Source organism: Uloborus diversus, chromosome 1 (assembly GCF_026930045.1).
Source record: "Uloborus diversus isolate 005 chromosome 1, Udiv.v.3.1, whole genome shotgun sequence".
In the NCBI taxonomy this organism is placed as follows: domain Eukaryota; kingdom Metazoa; phylum Arthropoda; class Arachnida; order Araneae; family Uloboridae; genus Uloborus; species Uloborus diversus.
In genome coordinates this window covers 226915056-226940115 of record NC_072731.1, presented here as the reverse complement: position 1 = coordinate 226940115, position 25060 = coordinate 226915056, and the positions used below count along the sequence as shown (strand labels likewise).

General features: G+C 30.8%; 1 protein-coding gene across 1 annotated transcript in view; it reads left to right on the top strand.

The window, feature by feature from the left end:
• The window catches only part of LOC129225420 (histone deacetylase 2-like), a 42415-nt gene that overhangs the window by 2888 nt on the left and 14467 nt on the right, over positions 1 to 25060 (top strand). The window contains exons 2-11 of the mRNA XM_054859918.1: positions 5705 to 5817; positions 6350 to 6467; positions 8566 to 8640; positions 16540 to 16678; positions 19049 to 19190; positions 20217 to 20312; positions 21379 to 21628; positions 21828 to 21936; positions 22609 to 22667; positions 24074 to 24295. Of these exons, the coding sequence (XP_054715893.1) occupies positions 5705 to 5817; positions 6350 to 6467; positions 8566 to 8640; positions 16540 to 16678; positions 19049 to 19190; positions 20217 to 20312; positions 21379 to 21628; positions 21828 to 21936; positions 22609 to 22667; positions 24074 to 24295 (1323 nt within the window). The remainder of the gene's footprint in view (positions 1 to 5704; positions 5818 to 6349; positions 6468 to 8565; positions 8641 to 16539; positions 16679 to 19048; positions 19191 to 20216; positions 20313 to 21378; positions 21629 to 21827; positions 21937 to 22608; positions 22668 to 24073; positions 24296 to 25060) is intronic.

Below are 25060 nucleotides of genomic sequence, written 5' to 3'. Positions count from 1 at the left end.
TCCACACATGTGCTTTAACAGGCTTTTGCAGAAATAAACTGGGATTTTAAAAAAAAATATTTATAAATATATAATATATATATATTTATTTAATTAACATAAGCAGTTTAAAAAAAATTTCTGCAGACCCAAAAATTTTCTGTGAACGCTGATTGCGCGTTCGTCTATATTATGCAAGATTGCCATCCAGTAGGTATTTTTCTTCAAAAAACCCCCTCCAGTAGTTATTTTACATCAAAAAAAAACCCCTCCAGTAGGTACTTCTGGCCAGTAACGGATTTTTTTTTTGGGAGGGGGGGGCAAGGGGCCCAGGCCCCCCTTAAAGGATAAATTAATTTAGCTGTTTCATTTATTATTTTTAATTGACTTCTCAAAACATAATTTTTTTGCAGTTATTTAAAAAGAGCACAAAAAAGAAGCATATTTTGAACAAAAGCATTTTTGTTTGCAAATGAAGTACTAATACTGGAGTCAGAATATAGAGCTGAAAAATATATTCAATTCACTGGTTTCGAATTCAAGGGAACAGAATATAGCGATTCGTCCATTAATTCTTTGATTGAATCAATAATTAACAGTTTTAAAAAAGTGTGTAGATGCGCCTAAAAGAGTCATTTCGATCCAGCAAGCTATTTGCAACTAACAGATTTCTTTTTCAGCTTGTAAAAAACACAAAATGAAAGAAATCACATGGTAGCTTCTTTGCAAAACCATGATGTTAATGGAAACAGCACTGTATCATGGCTTTAAAAACAAATCAGTAACTGTTTGAAATTGCAAAGAAATAGTATCTAAATTCTTTAATAAAACTTATGTGTTTTATTAAATGCTTTAAAAATTAATTTAAGCTATGATTTTCTTAATTAAATTAAAATGTAAATTAATTCATAAAAACTCAAATGAGATATAAGTTTATTTTATAACCTTGCCCTCTCGTTATAATCATAATGACAATGTTCCTAATTGAAACTGTTCATTTTATAGTATCTCGGTGATATTATATTTGGTTTAGTATTTATTTCGTCTGAAATGTTTTTTTGCGTCCACATTCAAAGCATATTACTGCATAATGTTAAGTACCGAAAAGTAGATTAATTGGCCTTAAGTGATCCTAAAGAAACATTTAAAAATAAAGTCATGAAAACTTTGGAATGAAACATATTATACGGGTGGGGGACGCTATTCAATTTTAGGGCCCCCTCCAAAAGTTATTTCTGTATTTGCCCCAGTTTCTGGCTGCGCTACTGATACTCATGCAAGATGCTCAGTTCAGTGGTGCCCAACCTTTTCTACCCAGGGCTGCACCACAAATTACAGGATGATTTTCGCAGGCCAGAACACATGTAATTTTTTTTTAATTCTAAATTTAAAAAAAATATGATAAAAGAAAAGAAAAAAAAAACAATAGTATTATAACTTGATGCTTTGTTTATTGATTGTATTTGCTTTTCAGAAACCAATTTCTAAATATTTGGCCCTGAATTCCTAATATTGTCATTTATCGTGCTTTTTTGGTTTGTGGCATTTAAAGAAAACAACAGCAATGGGGCACACTAATCAGCTTCACGGGTCGGATGTGGCCCATGGGACATAGTTGGACACCACTGAGTTATATGATATGACAGAATGTAGGGCTTGAGTATATATAATTAAAAGAAATTGCAGAGAAAAAGCATACTTCCAAGTAATAAATGTAGTGCACAAAGTAGCCAGATCTATTTAAATTTGATATATAGGACTAATGTTAACTAATAACGCTCGGCAGTACGAGAAAAAGTTCATATTGCTTTTGCCATAGCTGAAAACCATTTTAAAAGATAATATTTTAAGGAATGCTTGAATATTATTTTATTTGTACGAATTAAATATTATATTTGAAATACTAGAAACAAAGCATGTGAGTATTATTGAAATTAGAGATGGAACAAAGCTCAGACCTGGCTGAATTGTGAGCTGTGATTGGGCCCCTTCGGCCTGAAACAATTTATGTTGCAAGTTTTCTTTTCCAATTATTATTTACTAGTGGTACCCGCACGGCTTTGCCCGTAATAGAAAAATTAAAAGGTCTTTTGGTTCGTCTGTATATTCACAAATAATGTATGGCGAATTTTCTCGCCAATTGGCTTGTGCCCATGTTACGGTTCCACGTTATGATAATTTCGTAATTTACTCGTCCATCTTATGATGATAGTTTTGTTCTTAAAATCGGAGTATAAAAAGAACAAAAACGAATTTTCGAAAAATCGCTTTGAGGTGCACACCCCCATTCTACAAACTAACTTTGTGCCAAATTTCATGAAATTTGGCCGAACGGTCTAGGCGCTATGCGCGTCACAGAGATCCAGACATCCTCCAGACAGAGAGACTTTCAGCTTTATTATTAGTAAAGATAAGATATTGTCTTTTAATTTCAGCATTGTACCTTGTGATAAATCATAATAGAAATGTATATCTAATTTTAAAATTAGTTTATATTGAATCCTTGGAGCCAGAGTTCATTCAACAATTAATAAAAGGTTTATTAACAATATATTCTATTGAAACTTACATTGGGTTGCATTTTGTTTATAGTTTTATTAAAATTTTCAGTTTAAAAAGAATGCATACAAATATAATGCATTAAACATTTTTTCAAATATTCCTAGCTTTGAAACTTATAATGATAATGTTTATATTTATATACAAGGATGGATATGCGACCAATGGGCATCTTTATGTAATTTGTTTTCAATTTTTTTTAATTTCATAGTTATAGGTACAATATTTAAATTTTTTTAAATAGATGCCCTAATCTGTCAACTCAACATATTTTGACTTATTTTGTGCTCATTGATCAAGATTATCATAGCAACAATCAACCAGGATTGTAAAACATACAGATTACTGTTAATACATAAACTAAAGCTGCATTTTTAGTTTAATTTTTTTTTTGTGTGTGTGTAAATCAAAATATGAGGAAGCACGAAGGTGACCAGTCCATTAGTACTCCACCTTACATCTATGTTCTAAATATTTGTTCTAAGTAATTAAAGTGCTAAAATTTATTCCAGATTACTTGATCATCGTAAAAAAAGTTCTTGATGGATACTTGAAATAATAAATTAATATTTGATTGTATCAATTGGTCATTAACTTAATTGTAGAGCATGCCTTTAATAGTGTAAATAATGCTTTATATTATTTATTCTAAAGAAAAATTTAAAACGGTGCTTTTTTGGTACTACCAATGTGAAGCAAAAATGAAATCTTAATTGATGATACGCGTATCTGTATATTAAAAATTAGTAATATGAAAGAGATTGTGAAAGGAAGTCTTTGGCGGGCCTGCCTCCAGGAGACCCCAAAGCACCTACTGCCTTGAAATTTGGTACAAAATTACTTTTGAGTCCTGGGGGTTTGCACCTGGGTTTTTTATTTTTAATTTTGAATTAGTTTTTATAGTTAATTTAAGCTAAAATTTCACGTAAATGGCCTATTGAAGGAATGATAGATTCCCTACACACCCTCCTTAACATTCTATGTCATTCGAAAGAGATTTTCTTTCTGCATCAAATAAAGCTTGTTCCATTTTTCGCAATGAATTAAAACAACATATATAAGAGTTCCTATTTTAACAGAAAATCCTAGGCTCAAACCAATTCAATTAGCTAAAGAGCAAAATATATTGTTAGAGACCACGAATTTGAAAGCGACTTTTAAAACGTATAAAACTGCCGTTTTGTAATGCTCAGGAGCCCCTTAGCAGCTATAGCTCTGCAAGTTAGAACACCCAGTTAGAAGGTTTTAAGCAGGTTAGCTGAAAATCTGGGAAAGGGGATTTCAAAAGGGGATATTCCAAAGGGTCTTTTAATAAATTTTTCATCTGATTCATTCTAATCGACGGTTTAAATCTTTGCTAATCAAATAAGACCGCGAACCAATCTTTGAGATTTGGTGAGCGTCAGCAAATAGGGTGCAGAGCCCCTAAGTTAATTTTAAAAAAAGATTTAGCTAAAAAGAACTAAGAGTAGTAAAGTATGTGGAGAATTACATGATGTTATATACATTTATGGTGCATTTAATGCTAAAACTCAACATATAGAGCAGCCGAAGCCCTGGCCATGAGTTGGCCGAAACTTCGGTATTCAGCACTTTGGTCTAATTGCGCTTCGTGCCATCTCTAATCGAAATTATGAGTTTTCGTAGTCTTGCGGCACTTGTGTGTTAAATGCAAAAAGTTAGTATATAGTTGCCAATTTTAACGCAATAGACAAAAGTCCAACTGGAGGAGGGTGATTTAGATGTCATCATCCTCAAAACCTTGGTTTTGAGCCATATTATCAATCTTAAAGTAACTTTATGTATGGATGTCCATACTGATATGAGTTCATTCTTTTTATAAAATTTCTGACATCACTAATCATAAATTCAGTTGATTGTTATGACAAGTCTATAATCGTGCTCATATGTCAACTTTATTACCAGAACTATCCACAACTGCTGTATACAGATAATCCTTCTCCATTATTTATGCCAAAGCTGCGAAGTCTGAAAGAAAATTTCAGACTCCAACTCATATAGGGTTCATATGCATCATTAGAAGCACTTACTAATCCTTCCTTTTGTATTTAGTCATTCAATATGCTTACAAGTCCTTATCTTAATGTTCCATTAAGAAAAGTTTTTATTTCTTTCTCTCTCTGTCATTATTTCAATCTTATTTTTTCTAATAGAGCACTTGCGATGCACATAGTCTGTCGACGGCAAACTGTGGCATTGTAACTAGTTTTCTTTTCTTTACAATCTCTGAAGCTGAAGAGGCAGTGTCAGACTGGAATTTACTGGCTCTTCGAGTTTTTCGAGGAGAGTTGCAGTATTTTTCCTCACCCTCTGTGCAAATTTAGTGACAGGTCTCAGGGACATCTTTCTTTGCACAGCTGTCAACTCATGAAATTTATAGGCAAGAGGGGAGGTTGGGGTGGAAAATTCAAATGGGTACAATGTTCTGCAATTTTTGCTTCGGCTACTCATCAGTGGACTACTTTCTACACTTTATAGTTTCACCTCAAATCTTTCAAACAATCAATGTTATATGTCTAATTTTTCTTATATAAATAGTAGTTTTGCTGATTATTATTTTCTTGATTTTTTTTCCTTCTAAATTTGATTTAAGAAAGCTTGCTTTTGTGCGCTACAATTTTATGCAAGAAAATGATATTCGTTGTGATTAGGGTTCACTGTTATATATCATGAATATTTATTTTGAAAATATCATATTTTGATATTTTCTGTATTTATTTTTCAAACTGCAATGTTAGCAACATAAAAATTGCGTGTTAATCATATAATGCTTTTTATTTATTATTAAACCTAACCAAAAAAATTAATTTGATCTATTTATTGATATAATATATTGTGTTATTTTTATTTTATATTCATAAAATAATTAGTAAAATGTACCGATTTTAATCAGATTAAAAATGCCACAGTTGAAATTAAAGTTGGTCAGAAGAAAGGTAAATTTCTTATGGCCTATGCACTTGTATTTTTATTTTTGAATTACATAATTTTGTAAAATAAGCTGACAAAAAGCTAATAATGATAGTAAAAAGAAAAAATGACTGAAACAGCAAACTCTTAAGTAACTCATTAAAATAATTGAAATTTCAAACTCTTAGTTCTTAGTTGTAATAAATTCTCATTATTTTTGTTTTACCTTCTGCAGGTGACATAGGGAATTACTACTATGGTCAAGGACATCCTATGAAACCTCATCGTATACGCATGACTCATAATTTAATATTAAATTATGGATTGTATAGAAAGATGGAAATTTATGTAAGCATTTTTGCACCGCATTTAGCATTTTTTGTTTAATTAATTTACATTTTCTGTTCAGTGTTTTCCTATTTAAAGACATAGAAAGAAAGACCCAACAATGAAACCCAAAAAACTGAAATATTCAAGTAATGTTTATGCCTTTTGCCCTCACAGAAGATTGGAACCCCCTCCATGCATAAAATATTTTTCTAAACAACAAAGAATTTTACCACCAATATGGAATAGAGAGTGCTTTACTGCTGTGAAGAAATAGCAAAACGTTTTTGACCTATTTGAAGTATAGATGCACCAAATATTTGGTTTGTATTCTGTATACTGCATATTCGGCAGGCAACCGCTACCCCCCCTTGCCCCAAAGGTTGTTTCACTTCTGACTTGTCTATTAAGCCCAGTTGATGCATTGGATATATTCCAGTAAACCAAAGTATATTGCATGTAGTGACTTTGTTTACATTTGTCATTTTGGTACTTGGAGATAGTCTTTAGTATGTTATTTTTTAATGTTTTTCATTCTTGTTAAATTATACAGAGGCCTCACAAAGCTACTCAAGAAGAAATGACCAAATACCATAGTGATGACTATGTTCGTTTTCTACGGAGCATAAGACCAGACAACATGTCCGAATACAATAAACAAATGCAACGGTGTAAGTAGTACATTTTTCTTTTGATTTTAAATTAGTTCTTGTTATAGTTAGAAGAATAATAGCACTGTGTACAAAAAGAAACTTTTTTTTCTGTTAGGTGCGCTGAATTTAAATATGCAAACAGTTTTTCTCCATCACCCACAGATTTTTTGTATCACTGGACAGAAGTTTGAAAGCAATGTGCATATTCATATGCATGACTAATACTAAAATAATGATCAAAAACTTAGCTATTGTTTTAACAGTTTTTCTCCATCACCCACAGATTTTTTGTATCACTGGACAGAAGTTTGAAAGCAATGTGCATATTCATATGCATGACTAATACTAAAATAATGATCAAAAACTTAGCTATTGTTCTTTTCTTTCTGTATTTGGCATCAATAGCATCCCTTTTAAGCTTCTAGCATTAATCATTCACTTTGACAATACGGGGTAAGAAGGTGGTGCCACAGATGCGATTTTTTAAAATCTTCACATCAGTAATGCATAGAAATCCTGGTTTTAAGTATTCAAATTCAGCACCAGTGTTAAAATCTCCACTAAGTTTTTGAAATAATTTAATTTAATATGAAAGGCTAGTAGAATAACAGGTCCAGTTTTTTTTCTTCTTGCCATTGCTATCACATTCGTGTAGGAGAAATCAGCATTATATTAATAAAATTTAGCTGTTAATATAATTTGTTTTATTTAATTTTAGGCCAGAAACAATTGTCCCATGATATGTGCTGTACTAAATTTTATCTAAAAGACTTACAAATCTCTATATGCTTCCTTCATTTTGACTGAATATGCTAGTGATACCGAAGGCAACGTGTTTCTATCATGCAATAGTATAGTTTTTAAACTAATTTCGAAGTAGTTTTTAAACTAATTTCGAAGGAGTTAATAGTCGCATCTGTTTGATATTAAAATACAAACATATCCATTTTAGGGAGTCAATACTACTACAGTATACTAAAGCATTTTCCTTAGAGTAAAATCTATGAATTCTTTATGTTTGCATTCAGATATAAAATTGCAAAAAATAACTATTCAGGGAACATATATCAAAAAATGGGGTACCATTAAGACTGACTACCATGTTACCACTGCAGTAAAAGCAAACCTGGCTATCTATCTGCACATTTCTTGTTTTTATGACGAAATTTTAATTGTTAGTTATGAGTCTTTATCATCACGTAACATAGGAAAACACAAGAAAAATCACTTAAAACCTATGGTTATGCAAAAACTGGGTGGTGGGAAGATTCTGATTGACTATTTGAAACCAGGGTCAAAAATTACCCTAGAAAACCCATAAATGTTTCATTTGACAAAATCTTTGTATACTAGTCTATTAGTTTTTAACTTTATGTGGTATAGTAAAACATGGGAGAAATAAGTAACTTAAAACCTATGATTACACAAAAACTGGGTGATGGAAAAATTCTAAGCAGATATTTGAAATCAGTGTCAAAAATTACCCTGGAAACACTATAAGTTGTTTCATGTAACAAAACCTTTGTTTACCAGTGTAGTATTCAATTCATGAAAGATTTTTTTTTGAACTGGGGTCACAATCACCACTGAGATTGTTAAATTTTTTATTGTTTGGAGGGGGGGGGGAGAAAAAAAAAAGAATCACATTGTACTGATTTAAGTCTTAGTACTAAAACTAAAAATTACCTTCACTCAAATCATGTGCATTGAGGAGGATGAAACATACTTATGGCTTGTACTGTAAAGAAAAAGAATTCTCCTTAGATTAAATTTTGTGATTAAAAGTTATTTTTTTTTTCTTTGGCTATTTGAAAACATCACTTATTTCAGACAACAAGGCAACCCTGTACTTCTGTTTTAAAAATGGCAGTAGTTGTTCAATAGAATAGTCCCTTGTAACACAGCCAGAAAAAAAAAAAAAAAAAAAAAAAAAAAGATGCTAGTGTTCCAGTTATGGGATAAAATTTTGATTTCTTCAGTTATCTTGCTGTTAATCTTGAACTAAGGCTCTTTTGCATCTTACTGTGTTATATCTATGTAATATTTTTGACACTTTATTTTCAAGTTAAAAAAAAAAATCTAGTGTAATTATTTATTCTTTATGTTTTTATTTTAGTTAATGTTGGTGAAGATTGTCCTGTTTTTGATGGATTGTATGAGTTTTGTCAGTTGTCTACTGGGGGTAGTGTTGGTAAGTATAAAAATATTCTTAAAAAGTATTGTCCCAAGAATTCAGGGTTTTTAATTGGATTAAAAGGTATGCTAAATGAACAGAATATCTGGTTTGAGTGTTGATTCTCAACTGGTGGTGCTTAGGCTACTAGTGGTCTACAAGCAATTTTAATGTGGTCTGCAAACAGCTAGTGAAAAGTATAATCTATATTTTTATTGTCGTAATTAAAGAAAACTTTTTATCTCATTTTATTGAATTGTTGTGAAAGTATTATTTCAATTGTATGTGGTTCGTGTAGGATTCAGAAGGTATGAAGTGGTCCTCAGTTGTGAAAAGGTTGAGAACCACTGGTAGAGACCACAACTTCAGTGTGAATAAATGTCTATCCGAGTAAATGTATAGGTTTGTAAATGATAGGCGTTTTCCAAAAGACATTCTTACAGCTTAGATAACACACACCCAGCACATCTTTAGCTAACAAATATTTAATAGTTAATAATTTATTATAGGCGTAAATGAGGTTACGCATCTGTCAATCAAACTTGTTTTTTTTTTTTTAAAGAACACTTATTTTTAGATGAGATTAAAATTAATCTATAATCAAATGCTTGATTTTGTAAACCTTTCTTTTCTTTCATTTCTTATATTTAAAAAAATGTAAATGCATTTAACTGCAGCTTTTGATTATATTGTGGGGTAGTTCTCAAAAGGAGGGAACAAAAACGTTGCTTTTGAGCCTTTTTTAAAATTTTGGAACTTAAAATCAATTTTGCTTTTATTGCATAGCATGTACACCTAGAACATCATACACAAGCATAAAAAGACAGTAGGTATTTAAAAATTAATAAACAGCAAATTTAATGATCGGTCTGTAGGTAACAGATTTTGGACATCATCATAATGAAAGTTTGAGTTTTTGAACTTTTCCAATGAAAATTTTATCTATTTTTAAATTCTGCAATGAAAAATAGAGGATTTATGAAGTACATGAATGACATTATATACTGGTCTTAAAATAATAAAATTTTGTTATGGTTTCATAGAATACGAAGAAAAAAAACATCCATTTTGTCAGCGCAGGTGATAAAGTCGCCAAAACCGACACTGTCGGCGAAAACCTGAATTCCTCTCTGGTAACCCTTTGCTTATCTTACACTGTGAGTTGTCGCCAATTGGGGTTTGCTTGGCGATTTTTGCTGCCTTTGTTTACTATTCGTTACGATCATAACTTGAGTTTCTACTGTTATTTATTTAATGTTTAATGCATAACGTATTAAACGTGCAAAATACCAACAGATTAAAGAAATTAACATTATAATAGTCTTTTTTAAAAGGGTTACAAGACAGAAGATCATATTATAATATTGAATAAATGGACAAAATTATTCGCGTCTAGATCGTAACGCAATTTGGACATCTCACATATATGTTTTAAAAAAATGATTTTACTTCAATGATACTGCATAAAAAACATATGAAAACACTTGAAAATGATTAACAATTGATTTTGAGAATCGAAAAATACCTTTAAAACATATAAATCATACATATATTTAGTACTCAAATAATAGCATTGTCAAGATCGTAACTTTTGGACATACATGAAACTTCCAACTTCCTTTTTTTCTAAAAGTTTTTACACAATAAATAATCTCTTTAATTTTTTAATTTGTGGGTCATTCCAAAATTAATGCAACATTTGGTGTCCAAGACTTTAAGTTGTAACCCTTTCCCAAATTTTATTCCAAAGTTAAATGTAAACATTAAAAATGATAGGTCAGACATATTTTTCTTTAATACATTACTAAAATTTTAGAAAAAGTACATTATTTACTTTTTAAATGGGGTTATTGAAATTGAGTCCTATAAAAAAGCCATGTCCCAACAGCACTTCTTTAATTTTAAACCTTATTTTTTTCATGTTATTAGTGTTTTAAAAATATGATTTTTTTTCTTTTCAACTCTTTGTGAACTTGATATTATACTAACATGTTTTTAAGGTAAAATTTCAAATTTAATTTTATTTTATGGAGGAAAATCTTGTGTCCCCTAATTTTTTGTCTCCTGTGTTACTGCCTCCTTATTCTTAATATTATAATAAGAATTTGTTACTTAAATATTGGCAACAATAGCTATACATGCACTTCTACAAGTTATTATTCATGTTTAGTAGCCATTTTTTTCACATGTGCTTTTTTGAAGAATTCCAGGTGAAGAAAAGAGAACTTTAGAGGTAGGTGTCTTTTTGATGTGTCCCCTGTGTTACTATTAAATATTATTAATGTTTAATTATTTTTTAGTTTAATCCATGTTAAAACTTTGAGGTTGAGTTAAAAGAAAGAAAATCATATACTTTTGCATTGTTTCCATGAAAACATTGTTACAGGGGGAACTTTTAATACAATTTTGTCCCCTGTGTTATTAGTCCCCTGTGTTACCATGATCTTGGTAACACAGGAGACAACAAAGTAACATAGGGGACTTAATTGTTTCTGAGCTTGTTTTGTAGTTAAATTTTAAAAGAAAAAAAATATTTAGGTTGAAAGAACATTCAGTATTTATTTTTAATTATATGAATATTATGTATGTTTAATAGAATTCAATTAAAAACTTGTAAATTTTTCTTTGGTTATATCCAAATTTTGTCAGAGATTGTGATAAAAAAAACAAAGGAGGGCTAAAAGGAACGTTTTTCTCCTCTTAGACTCTATTTTAGTTTCTGTAGTAAGAAGTTTAAATCTTTTTTTTTTTTTTTTTTTAAAGTTATCATTAAATGAGTTCAGTTTTGGTACTTAAAAATGTTTTTAATGGAAAAGAGCACTAGTTTTTTTTTTTCGTTTGTTTTGTTTAAATTTCAAGAAGTGTAGTTTTTAAAATAAGCAGCAGGATTTTAATTTAATGTATCTGTCTTAAATAATGTATCTTAATCTACAATAATGAAATTTTTAGTAAATTTGCCCCTTTTTGTTGCAGATAATGGCATTAACAGCTGCTGAAAAGCAGCGTCGTTATAGAGAACGAAGGAAAATAAATAAAAGTAAGGAAGAAAAGTCGAAACAAAAAGCACGTGATAGATATCATGCAACAAAACGGTTAAAGTCTGATATGTCTGCTAGAGAACTTCGATTAAATAGAAGAAAATGGCGTACAAATAAGGCCAAACAAAGGAGGGGGAAAAAGCGTGAATCTACATTAATATTTTCACCAGATGAAGACATAAATAAGCGCAGTTGCACTGGTAGGAAGAAAATTAGACGAAACAGAACAAAGCTTTATAAGGATAATTTACATCTTAAAATAGAAAATAAAAAATTAACACAAAAGATAGGAAAATTAAGGAAACAAGTATATAGAAAGAGCATACCAGATAAAAATAAAAAAGAAGTTTTGAGTCCTCGTTCAAAAACTAAACAGTTTATGAGAGCAAATTTCCCTGGGAAAAACTCGCCTGCAACTCAAAAAGTTTCAAAGCAACTCCTTAAATATAACTGTTTAACTTATTCAATGACAAAACAATATAAAAATTTGCAGGAAAGAAAGAAGAAATCACTCTTTAAAAAAATTGTAACAGGCAAAGTGATTAAAAAATACCGTATTATGAGAGAAATCGGTTTTGAAGCCATAGGTTTGAAATCTAGGATTCAAAGAGCTATTGAGAGAGAGAAACGGACCGTAAAAAATGGAAGTGTTCAGGATTTCTTTTTAAGAGATGATGTAAGCAGAGCAACAGCCGGCAAAAAAGAAACTGTTACAAAACATTCAGAAAAAAAACAAAAGAGGTACTTACTTGACACTATGAAAAATTTACATAAAAAATTTCTTAACGAAGGTGGAAGATGCTCTTATTCTTCTTTTGCTGCAAGACGCCCATTTTACGTGGTAGCCCCCTCTATTGAGACCCGAAATACGTTTTTGTGTAAATTACATTCCAATATTAAATTCAAAGTAAATGCTCTTAAGAAAATGAAAATTTTGAAAACAGATAATTATAATAGCTTAATAGAGTTGACAGTGTGCAGCTCAAACTCAAAAGACTGCATGTATAGGGAATGCCCATCATGTGACAAAAAATGTGTTCCTTTAAACATTATAAATTCTGACACTCTAGTTGAATGGTATGAATGGGTTTACCAAAATGAGTCCTACGAAAAAAATAAGAAAACTATAACTGTGAAAAAAGTTACGAAGGAAAAGATGACTACTCCAATTTCTGTGTTGGTGGACAAATTCCAAGCTGAAATAGTTGATTTCAAGAAACATGTCCATAACATTCGAGAGCAGTATAAAGCTTATAGAAGTTGTATTGACAATCTGCAAAATAATGAAGCTACTTTGCATATAGATTTCAGTGAGAATTATAATTTAAAATTAGCTGAAGAAATTCAAGCACATCATTACGGAGCGTCTCAAAATCAGATAACTTTGCACACTGGAGTATTACATTGTGGTAGTGCAAAACAAGCAATATCTTTTTGTACTGTATCCTCTTGCAACAAACATGATCCTAGTGCAATTTGGGCTCATTTAGCACCCATCATGAAAATGATTAAAGTAATTGAGCCCAATATTGATACTGTACATATTTTTTCCGATGGTCCCTCCACACAATATAAACAAAAAAATAATTTTTATTTATTCAGTAAGAAAATTTTCAAATTTGGATTCAAACGAGGAACATGGTCCTTTTCCGAATCAGGACATGGTAAAGGTGCCGCTGATGGCATAGGCGGAACACTTAAGAGAATAGCTGATCGAATAACCTCATGCGGCACAGATATATCTGATGTGTACAGATTCATTCATTTTCTGAGCAAGGCAACGAAAATAAAATTATACGTTGTTACAAAAGAAGAAATTGAAGCTGTTCTCCAAACGCTTCCTAAAAATATTCCTGTTCTCAAAGGAACAAGGCGTTTACATCAACTAATTGTTGAAACAGAAGAATTTCTTCATTATAGAGATCTCAGTTGCTTCTGTGGGATAGAAAGCAAACGAGGATTTTGCAGTTGCTACGGCCCTAAAAAATTCGTTTTGCGTGTGACTCAAGGAAAAGTCGGAAACAATTTGGGATTGCCGCAAACATCACATCAGAACCCTACTAAAAAGAAATTAAAGGTATCTGATGTCTATTCTTCAAGTAGTAGCAATGATTCTTCCGAGGGTAGTGATGCTGAGTCGAACACTTCAACTAATTCTTCTACTGTTGAACCGAAACATATAGAGGAACCGTCTGTGAAGAGGATCACAACTGGGACGTATTTGTTAATTCGAATAATTGGAGGGCGAAAATTAAAGTCATGTTATAAATACATAGGAATTGCCCAAAGTGATGTAGAGGAAGATGGGGAAATTCAAGTTATGTTCCTAAAGTCAACTGACGACAGTGGGAAAAACTTGATAGTGAAAGAAAATGACATATCGTATATCAATTTTGATGATGTTTTAGGCATTCTTAAAAATCCAACTTTGAAGATGAACGGGAATAGATTGTATTATGAATTTAATGTACCCATTGATGTATACGAAAAATAAATTGTTAGTTCGATTAAAACCCCACTTTTCAGAGTGTTGCATTCAATATGTCCACTTGGTTACTTTGATGTCTCCCGTGTTACCGAATGTCCCCTGTGTTACCAACATGTTTTTTTAATCTGGACAAAAGGGAAATTTTTTTTTTGAAAATCAAATTAAAACATGTGCAATAACTTATTAGTCCAAGTAAATATTAATATATTTTTACTGTATTGATGTGCTTTTTACTGAGCTGCATAAAGTTTTACATTGGGAAAATACAATAAAGGTAACACAGGGGACATAAAAATCCCATTTAAAGAGGAAAAATATTTCACAAACAAAAAATTATAAGGCAGAGTAATAGTGCATTTATATTATATCAATGTCTTAGAACCTTAGAGATAGTTCTTTACTTTCATATGAAAGCATGAAAAGAATTATTTAATAATGGTAACACAGGAGACATTTTTCAGATTACATGGTTACATTTCTAAGTTTTATGACTAATATTTTTTAAAAAGTGTGCGGCCAATATTCAAACTGTACTCATGTATATATTTACAAACCTCTCAAGCATTATTTTGATTCTATTTAAAAAAAATTTTTTTCTTTTTCCAATTCTTGAAAGAGACCTTTATTTTTGGAATGACCCTTGTAGAAAATATTATCAAAAAAATATTCAGTTTGAGATTCATACCCTTAATTTTTTTTTTTGAAACATTTGGAAATAATTTAAAAAAAATTTTTTTTGATGGTACATTTGTTTAGTTAACCTTTTGAAAGTCCAAAATTGTGCCTTTTAGCAAAGAAAATATTTTTAAGGATATTTGAAGAGCATTTTTTCCATAATTTATGTCAATTCTTGTCTCTATACAGTATTATTATTTAACTCAAAAATATTTTAGTCAATTAAAATGAAAGTTATTTGGTGTTGAAGCTTCAAAGTAGCGGTCTGTGTTTGCTCCCAACTTTTGAGAACTGCCCTGTGGCCAAATGTGTTAAAATACATGTATACACAAATTGCCCTTTTCAATCGCATTTTAATAGCTGCTACTTAAAAGCACCATTATATCTGAAGTTCACTGAAATTAATTGCTGCTAAATAGCCTGGATAGAACTTGAAAAGATCTCATATTTTAAAAGTGTAAAAGTGTTCTTAATAGCAACTTCTGGTTATTTTTATGGTAACTTATAATTATTTTGTTCCCAAATGTGTTAAAATATGAACAAATTGCACTTTTAACAACTTTTCTACAGAAGCGAATAGTGCTGTTATAGAGCATCATGATGTCCAAAGTCTAATAAAGTTACATACAGAAATGACCTTTATAGAACTTGAGCTATGTTGTGTATTTTAGTCTCACTAAATGGCTACATCTGTTCCAGCTTGTAGATCTTGCTCTGGAAAAAATATTGTATCTTTACTTGCATAATCTCAAAACCTGGCAATTTTTATGAGTTTTTGTATTTTATGTTGCTTTGAATTCATCTGTCTATAAAATCTCAAAATTTAATTCTGAAGCAACCATTTTTTTCTTTCTTCTTTTTTTTCTATTTGGTTCCAATAATCTTAGAATGGATATGATGCAACTGGTTTTGAAGTTTATTTTAAGTTTGAATTTTTAATTTTAAAAAATCAGGATTAAGGGGGACATCACCAGTACGTAATTTAGTTTCAAAAGGGGCCTTTGACTGTCTGCGGATCAGAAAGGGTTGACAAACGCTGCTCTATTTAACTATTCTCTCCCTTGAAAGCCTACTTTTCACAGTCCTGGAGCCTCCACTATAGTTTTAGAAAAACTCTGTTTAAAGACACATTCTGCTTAATCGTTAATCTTCTACTTACGATCAATTTTCTTTTTTAACTATTTTGCAGGACATTGTTAAAAAGAGAAAAAAATTACTTTAGGAGGATCTTTTGTGGTCCCCTTGAAAGTTTTTAAACAGAAAATGAACTGTATCATAAAATGATATTAATGATAATTAAATGATTTCTTCAAAGTTAAATTTTACTCTTGTGCACTTTTTTCCAACTAGCTTCTAGAACTGAAAGAATGCTCAAATAAGTTCTTCTACTAATCTTTAGTTTATATAAAATGTGTAGTCTTGTTTGGAAAGCTTTATAATTAGAAAATAGTGGATCAGTTCTGTCAAATGGAAAACTTTACTTATTAAAAAGTAACCTTTAAAATATTACTTCCCTATAGAACAACTGTTTTCTAGTTTTAAAATTGAGTGCAGACTCGAGTTCCTAGTAAAATCTTGTTACTAACGAAGTCTTGAAAAATGTTCTTATTACTTTTGCCAAATAATAATCAAAGTTGAAATAATTTTATATTATTATTTTAATCACTAAGTATTGGGAATTAAATCTTATAGTACTAATTTGTAATTTTATCTTAGCGGGTGCTGTGAAACTTAACAAACAAGCTGCTGAAATTGCTGTCAACTGGGCTGGAGGGCTCCACCATGCAAAGAAATCTGAAGCATCAGGCTTTTGTTATGTAAATGATATTGTTCTCGCAATATTGGAACTACTCAAGTATGTATCATGAAATATTTTTTTTAAGCATAAAGAAATTATTTGTTTTTGAATTTTTTTGAACTTAATTTTTCTCCAATTGAACAGAAGAAAACAACTTTGAGTTAGGACTTACTATGTGTAGCAGTAAAATTGCAATTCTTGAACTATATGGAAATATTCACAGTAGTTTTGCAAGTATTCACACCTTCAATTTAACATTTAGCTATTATTCTGGAAGAGATTTCATGATTTTTTTTTCTTTCCAATGGCATTGAAGTTTGATAAAAAGAAAAAATTACAAAACAAGAGAACATGAACATAAGAATGGTCAGGAATTGTTTTCATGTGCATATATGTTTTTTTTTTTTTTTGAAAAATGAACTGTTTTTGGAAAGTTTAATTTATTTTAAATATCATGATCAAGTTTTATTTTGGTTAAAGTTCTGTTTAGTAATAAAATTTCAATTTCATGAGTAGAAAATGCAAGGTTTGAAAAAAATATATTGCCAGTTATTTAATATGCCTCCATGAAATTTCAACCTTCACATTTCTTGCTCTTATTTTAACTGGAACTTTTTTTTATTTTTTTCATTTTACAGGGGTCGAAGTAGTCCTATATATCCTATATTTTCAAAAAAAAAAAAAAGCACCAAAATTGTCCTATATTTTTCAAAAATGTCCTATATTTCCTATATTCCCGTTTTTTACCCTATATATCTTTTAAAAAGAACAGTAAATAAACTTTCTGACATCAGATTTTTCGCTGAAAGAACATGCTCAAACGAATTTCAAATTAAAAAATTCAACAGCCTAAATTCTGCAACAGGCACCTTTTCTCATTGGCTACAGCAATGTGACGTCACTCTATAGTGGGCGGAGTTTCGAGAACTAAGGCTGAAAGTGGTTTTAGAGTTTTGCGTTTTGGGGGAGGGAGTCAACAGCGGTTTGTTTTGTTTTCCATCATGGTTTTCGTTGGTATATTTTTGTGTTCAGTGCACTTTCTGATTGAAATGTTCTAATTTTCTTTTTGCAATCTTTTCTTTTTGTGGAATTTTGTGATCGTGGAATGTTGGTTCCTTATGATGTTAAAACGTATTTTGTTGTAATAAGTGGAATTATAATGGCGAAATTCCATCGCTTAACAAAATTTCGTGTGGAGTTGTTGAACCAGGAGGACGCTTTTTGCCATTTTTGCAACAGTTCAGTGCCGATAAGCAATAATGGATTTTCGCAATCGAGGCAGCATGCTAAACATTCAACAAATTAAAGAAAATTCTGAAAAACGTCTGAAGGATCCTTCTTAAGCTTTGTTTGTTCTTATTACAATTGGTAAAGGGTTCATTTTAGATATAAAATCAAAGAACAGTGGAATTGGTCATGAGAGGAAGAGAAAATAAAAATTATCTTTGTTCAAATTTTGTTTAGTTATTTAGTCTATGAAGTACACTGTTTTTTCAAAAATTATTCTTTCAGCTACAGGAAAGTCATTTCAGATGTTAAGTATAATTTTGTTTGAGGGTTTTTTTTTTTTTTTTTTTTTATAGCAAAATCACTGATAAGAATAACTAAATAATATATGATATGTATTATTTCTTTTTTCATAACAAAATTATTCATATAATGTGTCCTATATTTGTCCTATATTTTTTGTGGAAAATGTCCTATATATGACAAGTCAGTCACTTCTACCCCTGTTTTATTTTACCGCTTAGTTAAGAAAGTGTTTGAATGTTTCATAACACATGTTTTGTTCATCCCATGTAAAACAATTAAACATGAATGTAATTTTCATGCATAAGAAATGCTATATGACTATCTGAGTGCTTAAAATTTTAACAGAGCCCTGTCGGGGGCACAATAACGCCCATAATTTTACGTGTTTGTAGGGGCCCTCCAAAAGCTACATTTAGTAGTCAAAACTCCTAAAAAATAATTCAAGGAGCTTTTTTTAACATATGTATGGATCTAGAAAATAAGTTTCCTTCTGCCCCTTCATTTTACATGATTATCATGAACCATGCTTTCTGATGCTGAAACCAGGTGTTGAAGTTCAAAAGATGAACTTTTTAAACCAGTAGTAAATAATTATCTGGCATGTTAAAGGCCCCTTGAGTGTCCTTTTGGATTTGGCACTTTTCACTAAATTAAATTCTTAGTTCAATTTTGTGTGATGAGAGCAGTGGTGGCTCTATCTAGTCGGAAACTGAACATCTAAATTCTCGAATGGTAATTGTGATTTGTTGATAGTATTGTCATGATTGGAATTGGAATGGTATTTCAAAATCTTAAATTTGTTGAAAAAAAAAAAAACCTGGCGTATTTTTTCCAATGTTTTAGTTACTTGTAAAAATTTCTATTGGTATTTCTGACTTTTCTCCTTATGCACAGGTATCATCAACGGGTGTTGTACATAGATATCGACATTCATCATGGTGATGGTGTTGAAGAAGCCTTTTACACTACAGATAGAGTGATGACAGTATCTTTTCATAAGTATGGAGAGTATTTTCCTGGTACTGGAGACTTGAGAGTAAGTTTTTTTTTACCTTTTCAGAAATTCAAAAAAAAAAAAAAAAATAATAATAATAATAATAAACTAATGGGTACTAATCTCATTGATACTACCAAAGAACTTTCCCATTTTCTTGGAATATTTCATGAAACATTAATCGTTTAACTCGATTTGCCTGTACCCTATAGTCAAAATAGGTCAACATTTTTGAAAAATGAAGCTTCGTGAAATAATTATATATTTTTTTCATTGCATATTTTACCTGTGCAGGATTTCACTTGTTCACAGTAAATTAATTTATTGTCATCAATTAAAAGTTGATTTTGGTAATGAGTTTGTATTTATGGATAGAAATATTTGTGAACTGAAAGCAGGGTTCACAAAACTAGCATTTGTTCAAAAAAAAAAAAAAAATTTTTTTTCTTTGACTCTTATAACTCCATTAAGTATAGTTTTGTTCTTCTACCAATCTGAGGGAAATAATAACTTTCTGAAAAATGTTTGTAGTGCATAGAATTTAAAGAATTTCTGATACCCTGCAAAAACTTGATAATTATTTAAAAATATATAGCAAAAGAAGTTGACCGAAAATGATTCATTTTATAGTAAATTCCCGAGGTGACCTTAAAAGATCTGATGTCATTGTAGGGGTGGGGAGCAAAATATAAAGGAATGTCTAAAAATAAATTCTGCACTTGTTTTGTTAAAATGAGCATTTATCTACTTTTATTTAATCATCACCAAGGAAAAAAAAAGTTTTCTTGAAAGACTGAAAGGCTGCGGATAAGCTTCCCTCCGATAATCAGAAGCTTATTGTACTTGCTTGTTGAGATTATCACTGATGTTTTAGAACCTCAAACTAAAAGAAAGTTAATTTTTCTTTGTAATTTCATTTCAGCATATTGGCTAAAAGTTATTTTAAATTTAATTCAAGGTACATTCCCTTAATTGTTCATTTTAACAAAGTCTGCTAGTTTGCATGATTTGTTTTTAGGCCACTTTTAAATTCTAAAATACAACTAAGGTGTACTTTTTTTTTTTCAGGATATTGGAGCAGGCAAAGGAAAATATTATGCTGTCAATTTTCCTCTACGAGATGGAATTGATGATGAATCATATGAGCAAGGCATATTTCAACCGGTAATGAGTAAATTCAAATATTTACGAATGCATTTGCCACTCACTCTGCCGACCAGGAGTTCTCAGAAATTTATGAAGTAGCACTGGAAAAACCAAGGCAAATTCATGATCAACCATGAAAAGTTTATATGGTGATTCATTCACTTTGACCCACTTGCTGACATTATCAATTTTACAATGGCAACACATCTGCTTTTTATCGCGAGTAGGGTCAGTGATTTTCTAGCAGTGGCACTTTCAATGCAACACTGCAAATATTCTTTATTGTTCAATACCATATATAATCAGGTATAACTTAAAATTGTATTATCAGCGGTTAAATGAAAAACGTTTTGCCGCATTTTTTGCAAATAAAAATGGTTATGACCGATTTTTTTTTTAAAACTCTTGTAGCAGTTGTTGTATTGGCTGCATTTTCGTGATCATGTGATTGTAAAGAGCTTTGCTTCTACAACTAGAACTTTAGTTAATTGTTGCTTTTATTCTGAATATCACTAAAATTTTCTTTTTATTTTTTGTAATGTTGCTGCATTCTAATTCGTTACTTTAACAATGAGTTAATTTCCATGTGAACATTTTTTGCTTCGTTTGCTGTGCATTAGAAAAAAAAAGAATTTAAAAAAATTAAATCAATTCGTCGGAAGCTTTTGCGTGTGACGCGTTTATTTTTAATGTTTCTCTTGATTTTACTTATTTTTTTTCTTAAGGTTTGTTGGAAAGTGATATTACATCTTTCAACTTAATTAAAAGTTATGAAAAGAGATGTCTTAAAATATTTTCAGGGTACAATTTAGTTTCTCCACTGTTTTCTGAAGTAAAATCTGCTGTTTGTGTTTTTTGGGGGAGGGGGGGGGGGCATAATTTCAGTTGTTGCTAAATTATTAGTATTTACTAACTGTTTTTATTTTATTTTTAAATAAAGTGCGAAAAAGTTTTTTATGTTAATTGCATTGTCTAACATTAGTATGTCCTATGAAATGTAAATATTCATTACTTTTCCTTAATACTGTATGATTTTGTCTTATTGCACTTAATACCCTGTTTTTTTTTTTTTTTTTTTTTCCAGTTAATATCAAAAGTTATGGAAATGTACCAACCAAGTGCAATTGTTTTGCAATGTGGTGCTGATTCTTTGTCCGGAGATCGTTTGGGATGTTTTAATCTCACCTTGAAAGGTCATGGAAAGTGTGTTGAATTTGTTAAAAAATACAATCTTCCTCTATTGTTGTTGGGAGGAGGCGGGTATACTATCAGAAATGTTGCCAGGTGTTGGACACACGAAACTTCTGTTGCTCTTAATTCTGATGTTGCGAATGGTAAGTTTAACTTATAAAATGTATACATTTCATATTAGGTTTTGTTTATACATTAACTTTAATAAAATGTTTTTTTCTCTCTCTCTCTCTCTCTCTCTCTCAGGTGCATATAATTCATAAAATGTGTTTAATGGTACTGAATTTGTGTAATTTAATATAAATAGTGAAATATCATTTGTGGAACTTTTTTTTTTTCTAGAACTGCCTTACAATGATTATTTTGAATACTTTGGACCAGATTTTAAACTTCATATCAGTCCTTCCAACATGGCTAACCAGAATACTCCAGAATATCTTGAAAAAATCAGGTAATTAAACTTGACTTTATTGTAACTGGTTTTCAGTTCAAATGTGTTATGTCAGTTTCCCATGCATTTTCATTTATGTTATGTCATTTGCCCATGCATGATTAATATTCAAGTAATCGTTGTTATCAATTACTTGATGCTTCTTTTATTAAAGGTGTAGTTTTTGGAAACCAATTTCTGAGTATTTGGCTCCAAATTTGGAACATTGTCACTAATCGTGCTTTTTGATTCATAACATTGAGCAAAACGACGAGCCACTCGCGGACCATAGGTTGTGCATCACTGGTATAAACTTGAATATTTTTTGCACATAAAGGTCTATAGGGGTGAGTCTCAAAAGAACAGCTTCTTCTGAATGCCTCTATTCCAACGGCTCCTGTCTCCACTCCAAAGACTGCTGGCCTGGAGAAGATAGGGTTACAGAGACAAGAACCAATTTTAATCAATTTTGCGATAGTTTTGTGCAAAAGAAGAATCAGAGTGGTCAGATGGTTCTGTTATTTGGATTTATAAAAATAACTACTTCAACAGTGAATAGTTTTAAGAGGGATTTTGATCCTCATTGGATGTAAGTTAAGTAAACTAGGACAAGCCTGGCTGAGCTCAGAGTCTTAACTTATCATTATTCTTGCATTTGTGTTCATGATTTATTCCTTTTTTTTCCCCTTTCAGGACAAGATTATTTGAAAACTTAAGGATGCTTCCCCATGCTCCTGGTGTACAAATGCAACGTAAGTTTTAATAACATTATTTACAGTTTTTTAAATTTTTTGTCTTGATTCCAACACTTATCTCTTCTTTGTGATATACCTTGAGTAAGATTTTTTGTGCATTTTAACGCATCAAAAAATTCCTATTTTATTGCTATTTTGAGTTCATATTGAATCAGGGGTTATATTCTTTAGACTTTTCTTTAATATTCTGAGAATATTTCTGTGCTAAACAATGTTGGATAATTTCTGTTATTCAAGTTTTTTTTCCCCCTTTTCTCAAACTATAGCTTTTTTTAGTCAAATTTTTCATACAGGGTGTGGGATTTCGTTTTTGTCCTAAATATACCATGTTTTTTAATTGTGTTGTTTTTCTGCTGGGAAGTGAAATCCTTTTTCGTACAAGATATGAGATTTCCATTTTGTCCTAGATGTATCGTGCTTATTGGCCAGTATTCGTTTTGCGCACTAATTGGGTGAGTTACCGTAGCACGGTTGCTTCCACTTGGACGTTTCGCTGTATCTATGGATTAAAAAAAATTGGAGATATTATAGTTAGATAGCCGCAGAAGACGGCAATTTCAGTGTAAAAAGGTGAATGACACAAAACGCAACTGGAATCAGGTGTAGAAAATTTGAAAAAGATAAAAATTGATTAATTAATCCCGCTGCCAATTTTTTTTTAAACAGTCGTCGTAGGCGGCGAACTTGGAACTTGATGCAAAAACGGGGGAGGGGCGTGGATTTTTTTTTTACTCAACGGGCTTCCTTTGAATTATTAGCACGGGCATCGCCGTGCAGATACAGCTAGTGATTGATATACATAATTCTTATATTGCTTTACCGTAGTTCAAAAAATGAATATCGAAATAATCAAAATATCATGATACTTTCAAAATAAATATCCAATACAGTGAGCGCGGGAAATTGAGTAAGTGTTCAATTGAATCAACCACTTTAATGAATCAAATCCTCAAAAACAACAAAATCCAGTATTAACAGTATCAAATGTACACAATTATTTCCCACAAACATTTTCAGCATCACAATAATTGAAGTCTTTTTCTTAAAATTCTTTGTGAAGAAGCCTTTTCGTGAAATGATATTCTTTTTCATATTTTACTAATACAGTGAACACCGGTCAATTGAATTGGTGGTTAATTGAATCAATCGCTTTAATGAATCCAATTGCCAAAAACAGAACAAAATCAGTGTTATTGAAATAGCCACTTTATTGAATCGGCCGTTTTATATAATCGAAACTGTTGAGAACAAACACGATTCATATAAGTGGCGACCACTGTATGTCATGATATTTATCAATTGTTATATATATCGGCGAACCCTGGCCACAACATACTAGTTTTTTCAATTGCAACAATCTAAAAATATACTGTAAATAAAAAATAATTCATGTAATGTTTCAGCCATACCTGAAGATGGGATTGATAATGAAAGTGAGGATGAAGAGAAAGAAAATCCGGATGAACGAATTAGTATTCGAGCTTCTGAGAAAAGAATAGCATGTGAAGAAGAATTTTCGGACAGTGAAGATGAAGGTGATGGGAGAAGAGACGTAAGAACACATAGACCTAAAAAGAAGCATAAGAATGATGATGCTGATTTGAAAAAAGAGTCTGATGTTAAAGGTAGGATGCTCTTTTGATGACATTCTTAATTACTCCTGAAATAAATACACTCAAATTAATATTTATAAAAATTGTAGTACAGGACCTATCGTACTTGGTAATCCAATTTTTTCTTTGGAGTGTTAAGATATGTATCACATTCTACATTTAAAATTCATAAAAGTCCTGTCAAATACTTAAGGTATATTTTAGAAATTTTTTACTACTTGTTTAACCATTGATTGGTATACCAATCTCCCATTTAAATTTTCAGATTAAAAGTTGTGCATCATCTATTCTTGATTAATCTCCAGTGTGACTGTGACAGAATCGAATTTGGCATAATCAATCATACGTAAATTTTACTAACACATGTAATCAAAAACTTCTTTCTCTACAATAGTACTTAGACATAGCTTACACTTGCTGGTGAGATAAAAATTACATTATCTACCAGTTTGTGGGCTCTCTCAGCTTCAATGAAATGACACCTGCCTCCAGCTCGGTTATTCCCTATTCCAGACTGATGAGCTCTACCAAGAAAGAAACTACAGTCTCTGGATGTGATAACCAGGCTGTCTGGTAAATTGCATGTAGTCCTGTTTTGCCTTAGGCCTGGCTCAGGGGTGGTAACCTGCTGCTAAAAAAGTCTTTGTTATGAACATGTTAATTAAAATAGAATTGCAATCCAAAACATTTTGCAGAAAAATGTTTTGTAAAATGCTGTAATTGAAGCAAAATATTTTTTTTTATTCATAAAAACCTAGTTTATCTTAATATATAAAA